The sequence below is a fragment of the Neoarius graeffei genome, chromosome 10, assembly GCF_027579695.1.
Source record: "Neoarius graeffei isolate fNeoGra1 chromosome 10, fNeoGra1.pri, whole genome shotgun sequence".
Classification (NCBI taxonomy): Eukaryota; Metazoa; Chordata; class Actinopteri; order Siluriformes; family Ariidae; genus Neoarius; species Neoarius graeffei.
The window spans coordinates 65,583,976-65,598,986 of record NC_083578.1 but is presented as its reverse complement, the minus strand read 5'-3'; the positions used below and the strand labels follow the sequence as shown (position 1 = coordinate 65,598,986).

At 43.2% G+C, this 15,011-nt stretch overlaps 1 protein-coding gene across 2 annotated transcripts in view; it reads left to right on the top strand.

Annotated features, from left to right (window-relative positions):
* slc5a9 (solute carrier family 5 member 9) overlaps nt 1-10,207 on the top strand; it is a 28,736-nt gene extending 18,529 nt beyond the window's left edge. For both annotated transcript variants that reach the window (XM_060932126.1, XM_060932127.1), the window contains 4 exons: nt 7,283-7,433; nt 7,849-8,017; nt 9,522-9,737; nt 9,878-10,207. In XM_060932126.1, coding sequence (XP_060788109.1) covers nt 7,283-7,433; nt 7,849-8,017; nt 9,522-9,737; nt 9,878-10,207 — 866 coding nt within the window. The remainder of the gene's footprint in view (nt 1-7,282; nt 7,434-7,848; nt 8,018-9,521; nt 9,738-9,877) is intronic.
* Nucleotides 10,208-15,011: the final 4,804 nt, after the last annotated feature.

Here is a 15,011-nt window from a genome sequence, read left to right as displayed (position 1 = left end):
GCTTACTGTATAATTAAAAGAAAAAGTATGCCACACACAGGTGCACCCCTCTCCACTGCATATTGGTGAGCAGCAGCCTTTAAAGCCCCGAGCTATTTTCTTGGTTGGCTCACCTAGACAGACATACCGAAAATAAATAAAGAATAACTCCACAACTATCAGGTTCGTATGCATGAGCTTGGTTTCTATGGATAGATAAGATTTCAGAGAACATAATCCCAGTGTCAGTAACATTATGACTGCTACTCATGTTACTATGAGTAAATTGTGACAAACCAAAGGAGACATTTACATTTTTATGCTCACTTAAATTTTTTCTTTTCAAAACAGTGGATCACATCAAGATAACAATGTTTAAATGCAGAGAAATGCCACTAAACTGATTCAACAGCTCCTTCAAATCAAATCAAATCAAGTTTATTTGTACAGCGCTTTTAACAATAAACATTGTCGCAAAGCAGCTTTACAGAATTTGAACGACTTAAAACATGAGCTAATTTTATCCCTAATCTATCCCCAATGAGCAAGCCTGTGGCGACGGTGGCAAGGAAAAACTCCCTCAGACGACATGAGGAAGAAACCTCGAGAGGAACCAGACTCAAAAGGGAACCCATCCTCATTTGGGCAACAACAGACAGCCTGACTATAATATTAACAGTTTTAACAGGTATAACCCTCAACTGTCCTCATGGGGCCGTCCTTCACAGGAGTGGGGCGATAAAACTCCGACCAGACACAGGGCACCAGGATGGATCAAGCAGGTCCGAGGGGCAGAAGAGGCCAGCATCTCAATCCCAGGATCAACATGTAACTCAGAGGGACAGATGGGGGGGGGGGGGGGGGGGGGGGAGAAAGAAAACACGTTGTTAGGTATGCCCTAAAAATGACAAGTATTAAATCTGTGTGGTAGGCTCGCAGAGACGAGAGTCTTTACATCAGGCATGACGCACAATGGCATGTTAATATGGTAAAAAATATATCATGACCTGCTCTGGCTGGATGCTTGATTGGGTGATGGGAGCACACTCCTCAGCAATGATGAGATGCAGATGGGACCCTTAGGCCTGGCCAAGACAATTCAGTTACATTTCACCGGGTCTGGGACATGCGACAGAATGTCTGACGGCCGATTCCCTGCAGGCTACGATAGCCAGTCGAGGTCCCCACCGTCTCCACCAAAAGATTTCCTGTTGACTCCATGTAACTCAGAGGGACAGATTTGGGGTGGGGGGGGGGGGGAGAGAAAGAAAACACAGGTGGTTAGGTATGCCCAATGTCACCTGAATAAGTAGGAACAGTATACATATTGCACCGAGTACAAGCAGGGACTCTGGCAACTAACTATGACAGCATAACTAAAAGGAGAGAGCCAGAAGGTAACACAGGCATGAGGGAGCCCCGGGACATAAAGCAGCCAGCCACTGCACCGTCAACAAACTCGAGTGAGCAAGCGAGTGGGGACTGACAGCATCCATACATCCCAGTTTACCAAAACACTCTATGTCTGAGGACCCTCCAGATCTACTCCTTTACCTCATAAACACCATTAACAAAAGGCTTGACTAAACAGATATGTTTTCAGCCTAGACTTAAATGCTGAAACTGTGTCTGATTCCCGAACATTACTTGGAAGGCTGTTCCATAACAGTGGGGCTTTGTAAGAAAAGGCTCTGCCCCCTGATGTAGCCTTCACTATACGAGGTACCAGCAGATAGCCTGCACCTTTTGATCTAAGTAGGCGTGGCGGGTCATAGAGGAGCAGAAGTTCACTCAGGTACTGTGGTGCGAGACCATTTAGTGCTTTAAAGGTCAATAGTAGTATTTTATAATCAATACGAAATTTGATTGGGAGCCAATGCAGTGTGGATAAGACAGGCGTGATGTGGTCATATTTTCTAGTTCTAGTAAGGACTCTTGCTGCGGCATTTTGAACTAACTGGAGCTTGTTTATGCACTTATTGGAACATCCAGACAGTAAGGCATTACAATAATCCAACCTGGAGGTAACGAAAGCATGGACTAGTTTTTCTGCATCATGCAATGACATTAAATTTCTTATCTTTGCAATATTTCTGAGATGAAAGAAAGCTATCCGGGTGATGTTATCAATGTGAGTTTCGAATGAAAGACTGGGGTCAATAATCACTCCGAGGTCTTTTACTGCTGCACGTGAAGAAACAGAAAGGCCATCCAGAGTTACTGTGTAATCAGAAAACTTACTTCTAGCTGTATGTGGTCCTAGCACAAGTACTTCAGTCTTGTCAGAGTTAAGCAGAAGGAAATTTATAAGCATCCAGTGTCTAATGTCCTTAACACATTCCTCAATTTTATTAAGCTGGTGTCTCTCATCAGGTTTTGCAGAGACATACAACTGTGTGTCATCAGCATAACAGTGGAAACTAATACAATGTTTACGAATAATATCGCCCAGAGGTAACATATATAGAGAAAAAAGCAGTGGACCCAAGACAGAACCTTGTGGAACACCAAACTTTACCTCGGTACGTCTAGAAATATCACCATTTATATCGACATACTGATAACGATCAGTTAGATAAGACCTGAGCCAGGAGAGGGCCATTCCCTTAACTCCCACAACATTTTCTAGTCTATCCAGAAGAATGGAATGATCAATGGTATCAAATGCTGCACTAAGGTCAAGCAACACAAGTAGCGAGACACAGCCCTGATCAGACGCCAACAGTAGGTCGTTTACTACTTTAACCAGTGCTGTCTCTGTGCTATGATGAGGTCTAAATCCTGACTGATACATTTCATGGATGTTATTCCTATGTAAATATGAGCATAACTGCTGTGCCACAGCTTTTTCAAGGATCTTGGAGATAAAGGGGAGGTTTGATATTGGCCGATAATTGGACAGCTGACAGGGATCAAGGTCAGGTTTTTTAATCAGGGGTTTGATAACTGCTAGTTTAAAGGATTTGGGTACATAGCCAATCATAAGAGAAGAATTTATTATTTTTAGAAGCGGTTCAATTACTCCAGGCATTATCTGTTTGAATAGATGTGTCGGTAAGGGATCTAGTACGCAAGTTGAGGCTTTTGATGTAGAGATTAATGAAAGTAATTCAGTTTCTTTTAGGGGAGTAAAACATTCTAACTGATGATCTGATACAGTTATATTGTTAACTACAAGGTCACTTTCATTGTCTAACCTTAAATTAGTAGTTTGAATTTTTTCCTTGACTACAATTTTTTGAATTTTCTCCTTGACTACAACTGCACTACCGTTCAAAAGTTTGGGGTCACTTTGAAATGTCCTTATTTTTGAAAGAAAAGCACTGTTCTTTTCAATGAAGATCACTTTAAACTAATCAGAAATCCACTCTATACATTGCTAATGTGGTAAATGACTATTCTAGCTGCAAATGTCTGGTTTTTGGTGCAATATCTCCATAGGTGTATAGAGGCCCATTTCCAGCAACTCTCACTCCAGTGTTCTAATGGTACAATGTGTTTGCTCATTGCCTCAGAAGGCTAATGGATGATTAGAAAACCCTTGTACAATCATGTTAGCACAGCTGAAAACAGTTGAGCTCTTTAGAGAAGCTATAAAACTGACCTTCCTTTGAGCAGATTGAGTTTCTGGAGCATCACATTTGTGGGGTCGACTAAATGCTCAAAATGGCCGGAAAAATGTCTTGACTATATTTTCTATTCATTTTACAACTTATGGTGGTAAATAAAAGTGTGACTTTTCATGGAAAACACAAAATTGTCTGGGTGACCCCAAACTTTTGAACGGTAGTGTATATTAAGGCACAAATATCACAAAGCCACAGATTCTACACAGGTTTTTCCTATGGACAGGACCAGGCAAAATCACAGTGTGGCCTCTGCTTTCACAGGTTTTTTTTTCTTTCTTCTGGTAACAAAACCCCTAAAACCTCAATCAGTCGCTTTCATCAGCAATCTGCAGTTCCCCATGCCAACCCAGCAACAGCGTAATAAAATTGAGCCTTTCCAGCACAGAAGAAGAAATGTAAGCTAACACTTGGGACCAGAAGTAACGGTACTCAAAGATAAACAAAGATGTGACAGACAGATACAAAGGGCATCTCGGCTCAAAATGACCATGCAATGTAGTATTTCATGATGTGTTTATGAAGTGATGTGTCGTTATGATCTGAAGCCTTTTCTGGACTTGGGTTGTAACTTGTTTGACATACCTGTCAGGTGAAAACATTTCCCTTTGAATCTGTGATATATCTGGTTAGTGATTTAGGCATCCTATAATACACTATCTGATATAATTAATCTGTATTGTAATATAGGATTCCAAAGCCCCTCAACATTTAAAGTAATATCAGTACCAAATTTACTCATTTATCTACAGTGCTGACATAAACAACAATTTATAGCTCTACATTAAAAAATCTTTTTATTTCATTTTAGTCAAGAGGATGGTCTAAAGAAAATAAAGAAAGAAAAAAGAAAGAAAGCACAACTTTGATTCATCACACACTTGTGAAATTCCTCTCTGCATTTAACCCATCTGAAGCAGTGAACACACACATGCGCGCACGCACACACACACACATACCCAGAGCAGCCATGCTAACAGTGCCCAGGGAGCAGTTGGAAGTTAGGTGTCTCACTCAAGGCCGTTCCAAATTAACCTAACCTGCATGTCTTTGGACTGTGGGGGAAACCAGAGCATCCAGAGGAAACCCACACAGACACAGGGAGAACATGCAAACTCCACACAGAAAGGCCCCCGCCGGCCGCTGGGCTCGAACCCAGAACCTTCTTGCTGTGAGGCGACCGTGCTAACCACTTACACCACCCTCTCTGGCACTCATGTATATCTCAGGGTTCTCCACGAGGGGTTTTAGAGGTGCGGGCCGCCCCCCCTTTCTGTGATTCCCGCCCCCGTTTAATTTCTGCCGCCCCTTTACAAAAGACGTCCCTTTGTTTTCTTTGTGACAGATAGCCTTTCTCTGTTGGAGTACCGACAACGCGACAACACCCGAGTGTGAAACTCATTTACCAGCAATTAGTTTAGTCAGTCTGACGATTATAGTCTAAGAAAAGCGTTTCACACTTCGGCGTTTTTGACACATTGTTCTTGCGCCGGGAGATAACACGCCTTTATAATAACGTGTGAATCGACACCAAGTTCAAGATAACTGATTGTTATTGTCGGCAGAGAAATAAAGGATAAAAACAAAAAGTTGGTGCGGCAGGCGTAATATTGCCTATAAAACCGTGAGGATATAACCTGGCTGTCAGTGTTACTGTAGCTCTTGAAGTGCGTACACTCTGTCGAAATGTCTCTCGAGCGATTCGGTTTTATGCGTAAGCGTTCCACTGTCGACATCAAAAACATCAATCCAAATGGATTTTGTATCGGTCCAAATGATTCCTCTATTCTAAATGATTACTATTTGAGAGTATTTTATGCAAATTTTATGCAAATGACATGTACATTTTATACAAATTTGTTTCAAGGTCATCCGATTGACCCCCACCCTAGAGCCCTGCACTCCCGCTGGAGTCCCACGGGACTCGCGGGACCCACCGCAAAGCAGTGCGGCGCGGGACAAATTTTGAAAGCTCATTGCGGGCGCGACCGGAAGTGCACATATGCAAGCGGGAGTGCACATATGCAGACGCGGGTGGGAGCGGTGATAAGCTGCAGTCCCGCTAACTAAAAACGTGTTTTAGCCCATGTTTACATTAGACCGTATCAGCGGATCATCAGATTAACGTTTTTAAAACGATTAGTGTGCACACAGCAACACCAATACACGATTTGCATGCACATAGCAACGCCAATACACGGATACGCTCGGCTCCGCAGGCATCCTGCGCTCCAAATCACTCCGCCCTGAACAGCGAGTGCCCTCTGGAGGGTGCGCACTCCGGCCCTGCGCAGCTCACACAGCGCGTGAGTGAAGTGCACAAGCCACGATTCGGGACTGAGCCGCTGTGTGTGTGATCCCAGCGCACATCACTTACTACTTGCAAGTGGAAGGATGGCAAGCCTAAAGACAATCATAACTACACAATGGGCAGTATTTGCATCAGTATTTGCAGTATTTTCATACTTTTATACTCTTTAATGAAAGGTGATACAAGGCGGAAGTCCGCGCCGTTTTTCAGCAGTTGCGTCACATGACCAACGCCAGCGAATCAGGAAGGTGGATGTCACAGTGACGTTGTCCAATGAGACGCCAGCTAGAGCTCAGCACAGCGTATCCGCGTATTCTGAATGTTTACACAGCACCGGAGCTGACACGATCTGGATTGAATACGTGGATGCTGGCGGATTCCCGTTTCCCGGCGTTTCCAGGTGGTTTAATGTAAACGGACAGTGCATCCGCGAAGAAAACGAGACAGATACGGTCTAATGTAAATGTAGCCTTAAACAGGTTACACAGGTTTTAAACAGGTTACACAGTGACCTGTAATATGCAAATTTGGCTGTCCAATCAGAGGCGGCAAAATTTGCATATTACAGGAAGGATTTCTGGGATAGCATTGAGTCAAGCCTACCGTCACTGTGTAACCTGTCTCTCTGATTAGAGTTGTAGACTAACTCGAGCAGTAAATCACTTCACTCATGGTACAAAGCAAGCCCATTCACTTTTTTATGCTGATCAGAGAATTACAATGGTTCCTCATGTGACAAAAATGTGTGATTCGCGATTAAATATTTTAATCGCTTGACAGCACTAATTATTATTATTAGAAACAAGGTAAATAATAACAAATGTGAATGTGGGCTGTAGATATTTATGCTCAAATCCACTCAAAGTAGGGGGCGGGGCACCATCACGCTGTGTCAAGACAAGAACTTTCCTGAGAAATAACGCGAACGTCTGCATCATGCGGGATTTGCGGGCGGGAGCGGGACAAAATATGGCAGGCAGGCGCGGGACTGAAAATCATAATCCTTTGTGGGCGCAGGCGGGAGCGGGACTGAAAAATCATAATTCTTTGCGGGTGCGGGCGGGAGTGGGACTGCACAATGTGGGCGCGGGCGGGAGCGGGACTGAAAAATCCGACCCGCGCAGACCTCTACCCCACCCCCCTATATTTTCAAGCCGTGGAGAAAATATAATATTCTAATATATATTCTATACTAATATATATTCTAAACTGTTTCCCTGTTTTTGTATTTTCATTTTGAAACAAACAAAAATTAATGCAATGTATGTGGACCTTACCATTATGTGCATGAAGTCATTTTGGAATTCCTTTACTAAACAAATTGAACAAGATCTGTGTAATATACATTCTTTCGTTTTCCTTGTAGGTATGCGAGGCCTGATGATTGCAGTGATGATGGCTGCTCTCATGTCCTCCCTTACTTCTATATTTAACAGCAGCAGCACCCTCTTCACTATGGACATTTGGCTGCGCATGAGACGGCAGGCATCTGAGAGGGAGCTCATGGTTGTGGGCAGGTAGAAACATTGCCCTTGTGGCAATTTTGCTTCATAGACCTATACCAAGGGGTTGAAACACTTGCATGCAGCTTCCTCAAACTGCTCCATCTCGTAAAAACTGTGTGGGATGAGTCTAAAATGGAGTGACCGTTCTCAATCACTCTTTAAAGAAAAGTCGGAATGTTTTACATAATATTAATGTATGAGATTTAAATAATTAAATCCACACATTCAGGTGAAGTAAGTACTAATTTTTATAAGTTGGAGTTCTAAAACTGTTAACTTTTAGCGTGCTGTGAATGGAACAATTAATAATCTTGACATAAAACATTTCCCCTTTGTTAAGTTCAGTTGTTCATATAACTTACATAACCTACATTATGATGCTTTTATGCTTATTATTTTGACAGTTTGCTCTGATTTGCATCCACAGGGTATTCATTTTATTCTTGGTGGTCCTGAGCATCTTATGGATTCCAATTATTCAGTCAGCCAACAGTGGGCAGCTTTTTGACTACATTCAGTCTATAACCAGTTACTTGGCCCCTCCAATCACTGCTGTCTTTCTGATGGCCATCTTCTGGAGCCGCGTGAATGAACAAGTAGGAAATCGCTCCGTATTACTGAATTGATTAGTGTTGCATTTGGTCTTCATTAGGTCGATCATACTGTGAGGCAACTTAATTTCAGTTATTGCTGAAATTTCTTATACTGGTGTTGCCCTACTTTTTTTTTTTGTGCAAGGTACACTCTTGGAAGAAAGATTAAATCTAAAACAGTACAGGTTTCTTTTCTGTCCCTCTCGGAGAAGCCTTAAATTTTTCAAGTAAAACTGTCCTCAATTCATATTTAACAGACTTTCTCAGCAATCCTGTAAATATACTGACTGGGAACAGTATAGTAAAACAGTAAGCAATGCATGCATATTAGTACTTCCTGGAATTCTTTATGAAGGTTTATTTACGTACACTCACTTGGCTAATGCTTTTCTCCCAAGCTATTTACAATTGAGACAGGAAACAAGTGAGTAGTTGAGGATCAAGTATTTTGCTCATAGGTCCAACATTGCAGTAGCATACTCAGGAATGATGCACGCATGCATTTTGCGTGGATGCCAGACAGTAGTAGGATGGCGTGAATTTATTTAATCAGTTAAATCACGATCTAACAACTGATCTTGCCATAGAAATAACATTGCCATAAAATACCTTTATGACAATTCCACTGAAAAGGATTAAAATATCTTAGATGGTAGTAATAAGAGAAAATGACATTTTATCAGATCAAGCCTTTTTTTTTTTCCCTGTCCTGCAGTAAACCTTCAGTACTTCATCAGCTGTCATGAAGGCCTTGATATCCCTGTGCTCTGAGTGGAGCTACCGTAGCTGGCTTTCAAACAGAAACTGGAAAAGACATTACTCTGATTGGTTAATAAAATGTGACATGATTAAATATCTGGGGCAATTAGATATTGACTTGTAAGGATGACTCAGGTGTAGGTTGCAATTTCCTTAAAGAGATACTGCACACTTAAACATATTTTTTGAGCTGTAAACTAAATGATATGACTGTACTGTGATGAAACACATCAATGCTGGTCTTAATATTGAATTTCTTACCAAATTAATAAAAATCTGCATTTTATGGGTTGAAAATGGCTCAGCATGCCATCTATTGGTTAAAATCATCCTGAACTTTGCAAGACCAATGCTGACAGTCAGTCTTTTGGGAATTATCGACATTGTAAACTTTTATATTTTAAACAAATGTTTAAAATATAATCGGGGTGGGTGAGCCTCCTCCCCCAGCCCCCAACTTTGAGTGAAAATGCACTCATTTTCAGATATTTTCTTTGGCCTGGGGATGTCACTGCACAACTCCTGCTTCGCACATCCACGCCCCTTGCCCCCTTTCCTCCCCTCCCCTGGGCCACTCATTTTTGATCATTTTTCAAAATTATACAGTGGGTGGATTTAGCCTTTTTGCTGGGGGTGAAATTACATTTTAAACATTTTATTATTCAACACTGATTGCTTTTGTGGTTTCAAACTAGTCTCTCAGGGTGAGCTGTGCTTGTGAATTACAGCTGTCTGTTTAACTGTTTAGGGAGCGTTCTGGGGGCTGATGGTGGGTTTGGCGGTTGGCTTTGTTCGCATGGTGATGGAGTTTGCCTATGGTACTCCTTCCTGTGGACAGAAGGACCTGAGACCCCCCATACTGAAAGACGTGCACTACCTGTACTTTGCTCTTATACTGCTCGCGCTGACAGTGCTGGTCATTACTGCAGTCAGCCTCTGCACTTCTCCTATTCCAGAGCAACATGTAAAGCACTCACTCTCACACATACACACATAAACCCACACACACTTATCTTGTTGATTGCTTTAGTGCAATACAAATCACCTTAATGCTCATCACTGACATCCATTAACTCATTTATGTGTACACTTGAATTTCTGTAGCTTATCCGTCTAACCTGGTGGACAAGACACAGTAAGGCAGAGCGTGTAGACCTGGAAGACCTGTGGGCAACTTCACGCACATCAGCACGGTCTCATCCTGCTTCTGACCCGGAGCCAAAGATGGAAAGGCCTACGTGGTGGAAACAAGTGGGAATGTGGTTGTGTGGACTGTCTGAAGCTCCCAAACCAGAGCTAAGCAGAGAGGAACAGCTGGCTTTGGAGAAAAAGCTGACTAGCATTGTAGAGGAACCAATCTGGAGAAATGTTTGCAATATCAATGCCATCATTCTACTTGCTGCCAATGTATTTCTTTGGGGCTACTTTGCTTAAAATGAGCAGATTCTGGCATATTTTGTGTTACTTTAAAAAGTTGTTCAGGCATAACAGTCATCTGAAAAGGCTAAAACAGTGTACCAAATAAGTTAAATTTGAAAGTACTGTACATATGAATAAAACCATTCAATTCTTAAGAGGATCTTTAAATTAAAAGCTATTCTAAATAATAAAAAAATGCAATCTACACAAGTAACAAACAAAACAAAAAAAATTGGGGTTCAGATTAGGTGTAAATTCAGTTCAGTTCAACTGTATTTATATATTAGTGCTTTTACCAATGAAAAATGTCCCAAAGCAGTTTTACAGAAATCCGGATATAGGTTGATCCAATTATACAGTTGTGCTCAGAAGTTTACATACAGGGACATGAAGGTCATCATGGACATGAATGGCAATACTGGGCTTTCAATGATTTCTTTAAACTGTTCCTTTTCTGTAGCAGAATGATTGTACAACATACATCTTTAATAGAAAAAAAAAACCCAAGTATTTGATGCACAAGTTTTAATTTAATTTGCGTTTTCTGAAATCGACTCATGGTCTAAGCACCCTAAACTCTAAGCAGCCTTTGATTTCTATGGAAAGATTTCATATGTTTATTGTGCAATAAATATATTTTTTAAAACCCATAAAATTATTAAATTATATAAAATAATTTGATATACAATTTAATTCTTAGAATATTAGACCTGATCATATACATTATGAAGATGTTTTATCCATCCATTATCTCTAGCCGCTTATCCTGTGCAGGGTCGCGGGCAAGCTGGAGCCTATCCCAGCTGACTATGGGTGAGAGGCGGGGTACACCCTGGACAGGTCATCGCAGGGCTGACACACAGAGACAAACAATCATTTACACTCACATTCACACCTACGGTCAATTTAGAGTCACCAGTTAGCCGAACCTGCATGTCTTTGGACTGCGGGGGAAACTGGAGCACCCTGAGGAAACCCACGCGGACACGGGGAGAACATGCAAACTCCACACAGAAAGGCCCTCGCCGGCCGCTGGGCTCGAACCCAGGACCTTCTTGCTGTGAGGTGACAGTGCTAACCACTACACCACCATGCCACCCGAAGATGTTTTATCCATCCATCCATTATCTGTAGCCACTTATCCTATCCTACGGGGTCGCAGGCAAGCTGGAGCCTATTCCAGCTGACTATGGGCGAGAGGCGGGGTACACCCTGGACAAGTTGCCAGGTCATCACAGAGCTGACATAGACACAGGCAACCATTCACATCTCATCTCATCTCATCATCTCTAGCCTCTTTATCCTTCTACAGAGTTGCAAGCAAGCTGGAGCCTATCCCAGCTGACTACGGGCGAAAGGCGGGGTACACCCTGGACAAGTCACCAGGTCATCACAGGGCTGACACATAGACACAGACAACCATTCACTCACATTCACACCTATGGTCAATTTAGAGCGACCAGTTAACCTAACCTGCATGTCTTTGGACTGTGGGGGAAACCGGAGCACCCGGAGGAAACCCATGCGGACACGGGGAGAACATGCAAACTCCGCACAGAAAGGCCCTCGCCAGCCGCTGGGCTCGAACCCAGACCTTCTTGCTGTGAGGCGACAGCGCTAACCACTACACCATCGTGCCGCCTCCAGTTGAATATTTAGCGTACAAATGTATTTTCAGCTCTTAAAAATGACCGAGGTCCGGACCCTGGGGGCCTCAGAGCTAGCTACGACCAACATCAAGTTATATATTTTTTTAACTAATCATGTGTAGTAAGGGCAGGCAGGAGATTTTTATGTTGTCAGTGGAAGGATTTTCTAAATGTTCCCTCTGATAATGAGATGATATATCCTGAACTCATTTTTTTCTTTTCTTTGTTTTCTTACAACCATTCACACTCACACCTACAGCCAATTTAGAGTCACCATTTAACCTAACCTGCATGTCTTTGGACTGTGGGGGAAACCGGAGCACCTGGAGGAAACCCACATGGACAACATGCAAACTCCGCACATAAAGGCCCTCGCCGGCCACGGGGCTCAAACCTGGACCTTCTTGATGTGAGGCGACAGCGCTAACCACTACACCACCGTGCCGCCTCCAGTTGAATATTTAGCGTACAGGTCCGGACCCCGGGGGCCTCAGAGCTAGCTACAGCCAACATCAAGTTATATATTTTTTTTAATCAATCATGTGTAGTAAGGGTGGGCAGGAGATTTTTATGTTGTCAGTGGGAGGTCGGGAGGATTTTCTAAATGTTCCCTCTGATAATGAGATGAGATATCCTGAACTCATTTTTTTTTCCTTTGTTTTCTTACAACCATTCACACTCACATTCACACCTACGGTCAATTTAGAGTCACCAGTTAACCTAACCTGCATGTCTTTGGACTGTGGGGGAAACCGGAGCACCTGGAGGAAACCCACGCAGACACGGGGAGAACATGCAAACTCCGCACAGAAAGGCCCTCGCCAGCCACGGGGCCTGAACTCGTTTTTTTTTTTTCTGTTGATAATGCCACTTCGGGTGGCATGGTGGTGTAGTGGTTAGCGCTGTCGCCTCACAGCAAGAAGGTCCGGGTTCGAGCCCCGTGGCCGGCGAGGGCCTTTCTGTGTGGAGTTTGCATGTTCTCCCCGTGTCCGCGTGGGTTTCCTCTGGGTGCTCCGGTTTCCCCCACAATCCAAAGGCATGCAGGTTAGGTTAACTGGTGACTCTAATGCTGCTTTTCCACTACCAACGCGGCTGAGTTGGGCTGAGCCGTGCCGTGCTGAGTTGGGCTGAGTCGAGCTGAGTGGGGCTGTTGGAGTTGCATTTCGACGACAACCGCGCTGAACCGTGCTGGCTGGAAGTGGGTGGACACATTGGGTGGAGTTAGCGAAAGTGGGTGGACGTCACGTGATGTTGTTAGGCGGCGCAAACAGTGACATCAGTGACCTTTTAAGCGGTAGTCTCACGACCCGGATAGTAAACAATAAACATGGAGGACATGGAGTCGTTAGTGTTGCTGGTCTTGGTGCTGTGGCTTGTTGTCACCGACAACGGCAACAGATACTGGCAAGAGCGTATAGATGAGGCGAGGCGCATAAGGCTTCAGAAATTCTCGTAACTCATAATTATTCTTCTTCCGGGTTTGCGGTGTTTACAGATCCCAGCGTGCTCGCGGGGCGTGTGTGGGCGTGTGAGGACACTCCTCCTCACCAATCAGTGCACAGGGGAGTGTCTCCTCACGCCCCTAGCCCCACTCGGCTCGGTTTGGCTTGCTTCAGCCCTACTCCAAAATCGTGCGAGTTTTGGGTGCTAAGCAGGGCTGAAGCGGGCTGAGTCGTGCTGCTCTGTAGCACGGGCGCAGATAGAGGGGGGGACGGGGGGGGATTCGTCCCACCCAGATTTAAATTCACCTCGTTCGGTCCCTCCCCCCCACTTATAGGGAGGAAAAAACGTCTATGCTGTCTTTCTTTGCATAAGGCAAACCTCACGGAAAAATCAAAAGACTAATTACCATTCGGTTTATTGAGGTGCACAGCAGTACATACATAGTTGCAACTGCGCAGACTGCACAGGTTGCGAGCTCGAGCTTGGTTGCTATGGTTACCCACAAGTTTGACAGGCATATCGGGGACAGCGCCTCCTAGTTCAGGACCCCAATACGGCATGATGAAGGGTGCCAAAAGGCAGAAAACGATTGCATCGTTTTTTTTTTTAAACGACTGTAAGTAAACTGTGCCTTACTTTATCATATCACCTTGCAATTTTTTGATAGTCTGTTCAAAGTAATGTCGTAGTGAAAGTAAAATCGTACGGAGTAGAGATGCCTTTCTGGTAGCCTCCTTCTTTCGGTGGTAGCCTGTAGATACAGTGCTCAGAAGGCAGTTTTAATGTTTAATCTGGCGTTCCCTGCCATAATTTCAGCGAGCATATTGTTTCATAAGGAAACTTTGCGATGAGTTGTTGACTGACTGCCGCTCACGCAACACGCAGGCATAGTTAGAAAGTCAGGATGCACTGGTTTACACTTTACACACACACACACACGTAGCCCAGCCTCTCACTATGTTTAACAGTTGGAACTTAGCGGTTTTAAAACTAGTTTTGCAGTTTTGCAATTTCTGTGCGTGATGATAATGTGTAAACTTTGGATTTCCATAGGCTATGTTAAAATGTGATCATTGTCCTGGCGTGCAGGTAGTTCCTGGTGATGGCAGTGAGGGAGGTGAAATAACATGTATACACACTACCGTTCAAAAGTTTGGGGTCACCCAGACAATTGTGTTTTCCATGAAAAGTCACATTTTTATTTACCACCATAAGTTGTAAAATGAATAGAAAATATAGTCAAGACATTTTTCCGGCCATTTTGAGCATTTAATCGACCCCACAAATGTGATGCTCCAGAAACTCAATCTGCTCAAAGGAAGGTGAGTTTTATAGCTTCTCTAAAGAGCTCAACTGTTTTCAGCTGTGCTAACATGATTGTACAAGGGTTTTCTAATCCTCCATTAGCCTTCTGAGGCAATGAGCAAACACATTGTACCATTAGAACACTGGAGTGAGAGTTGCTGGAAATGGGCCTCTATACACCTATGGAGATATTGCACCAAAAACCAGACATTTGCAGCTAGAATAGTCATTTACCACATTAGCAATGTATAGAGTGGATTTCTGATTAGTTTAAAGTGATCTTCATTGAAAAGAACAGTGCTTTTCTTTCAAAAATAAGGACATTTCAAAGTGACCCCAAACTTTTGAACAGTAGTATATATATATATATATATATATATATATATATATATATATATATATATATACACACACAAAATGGA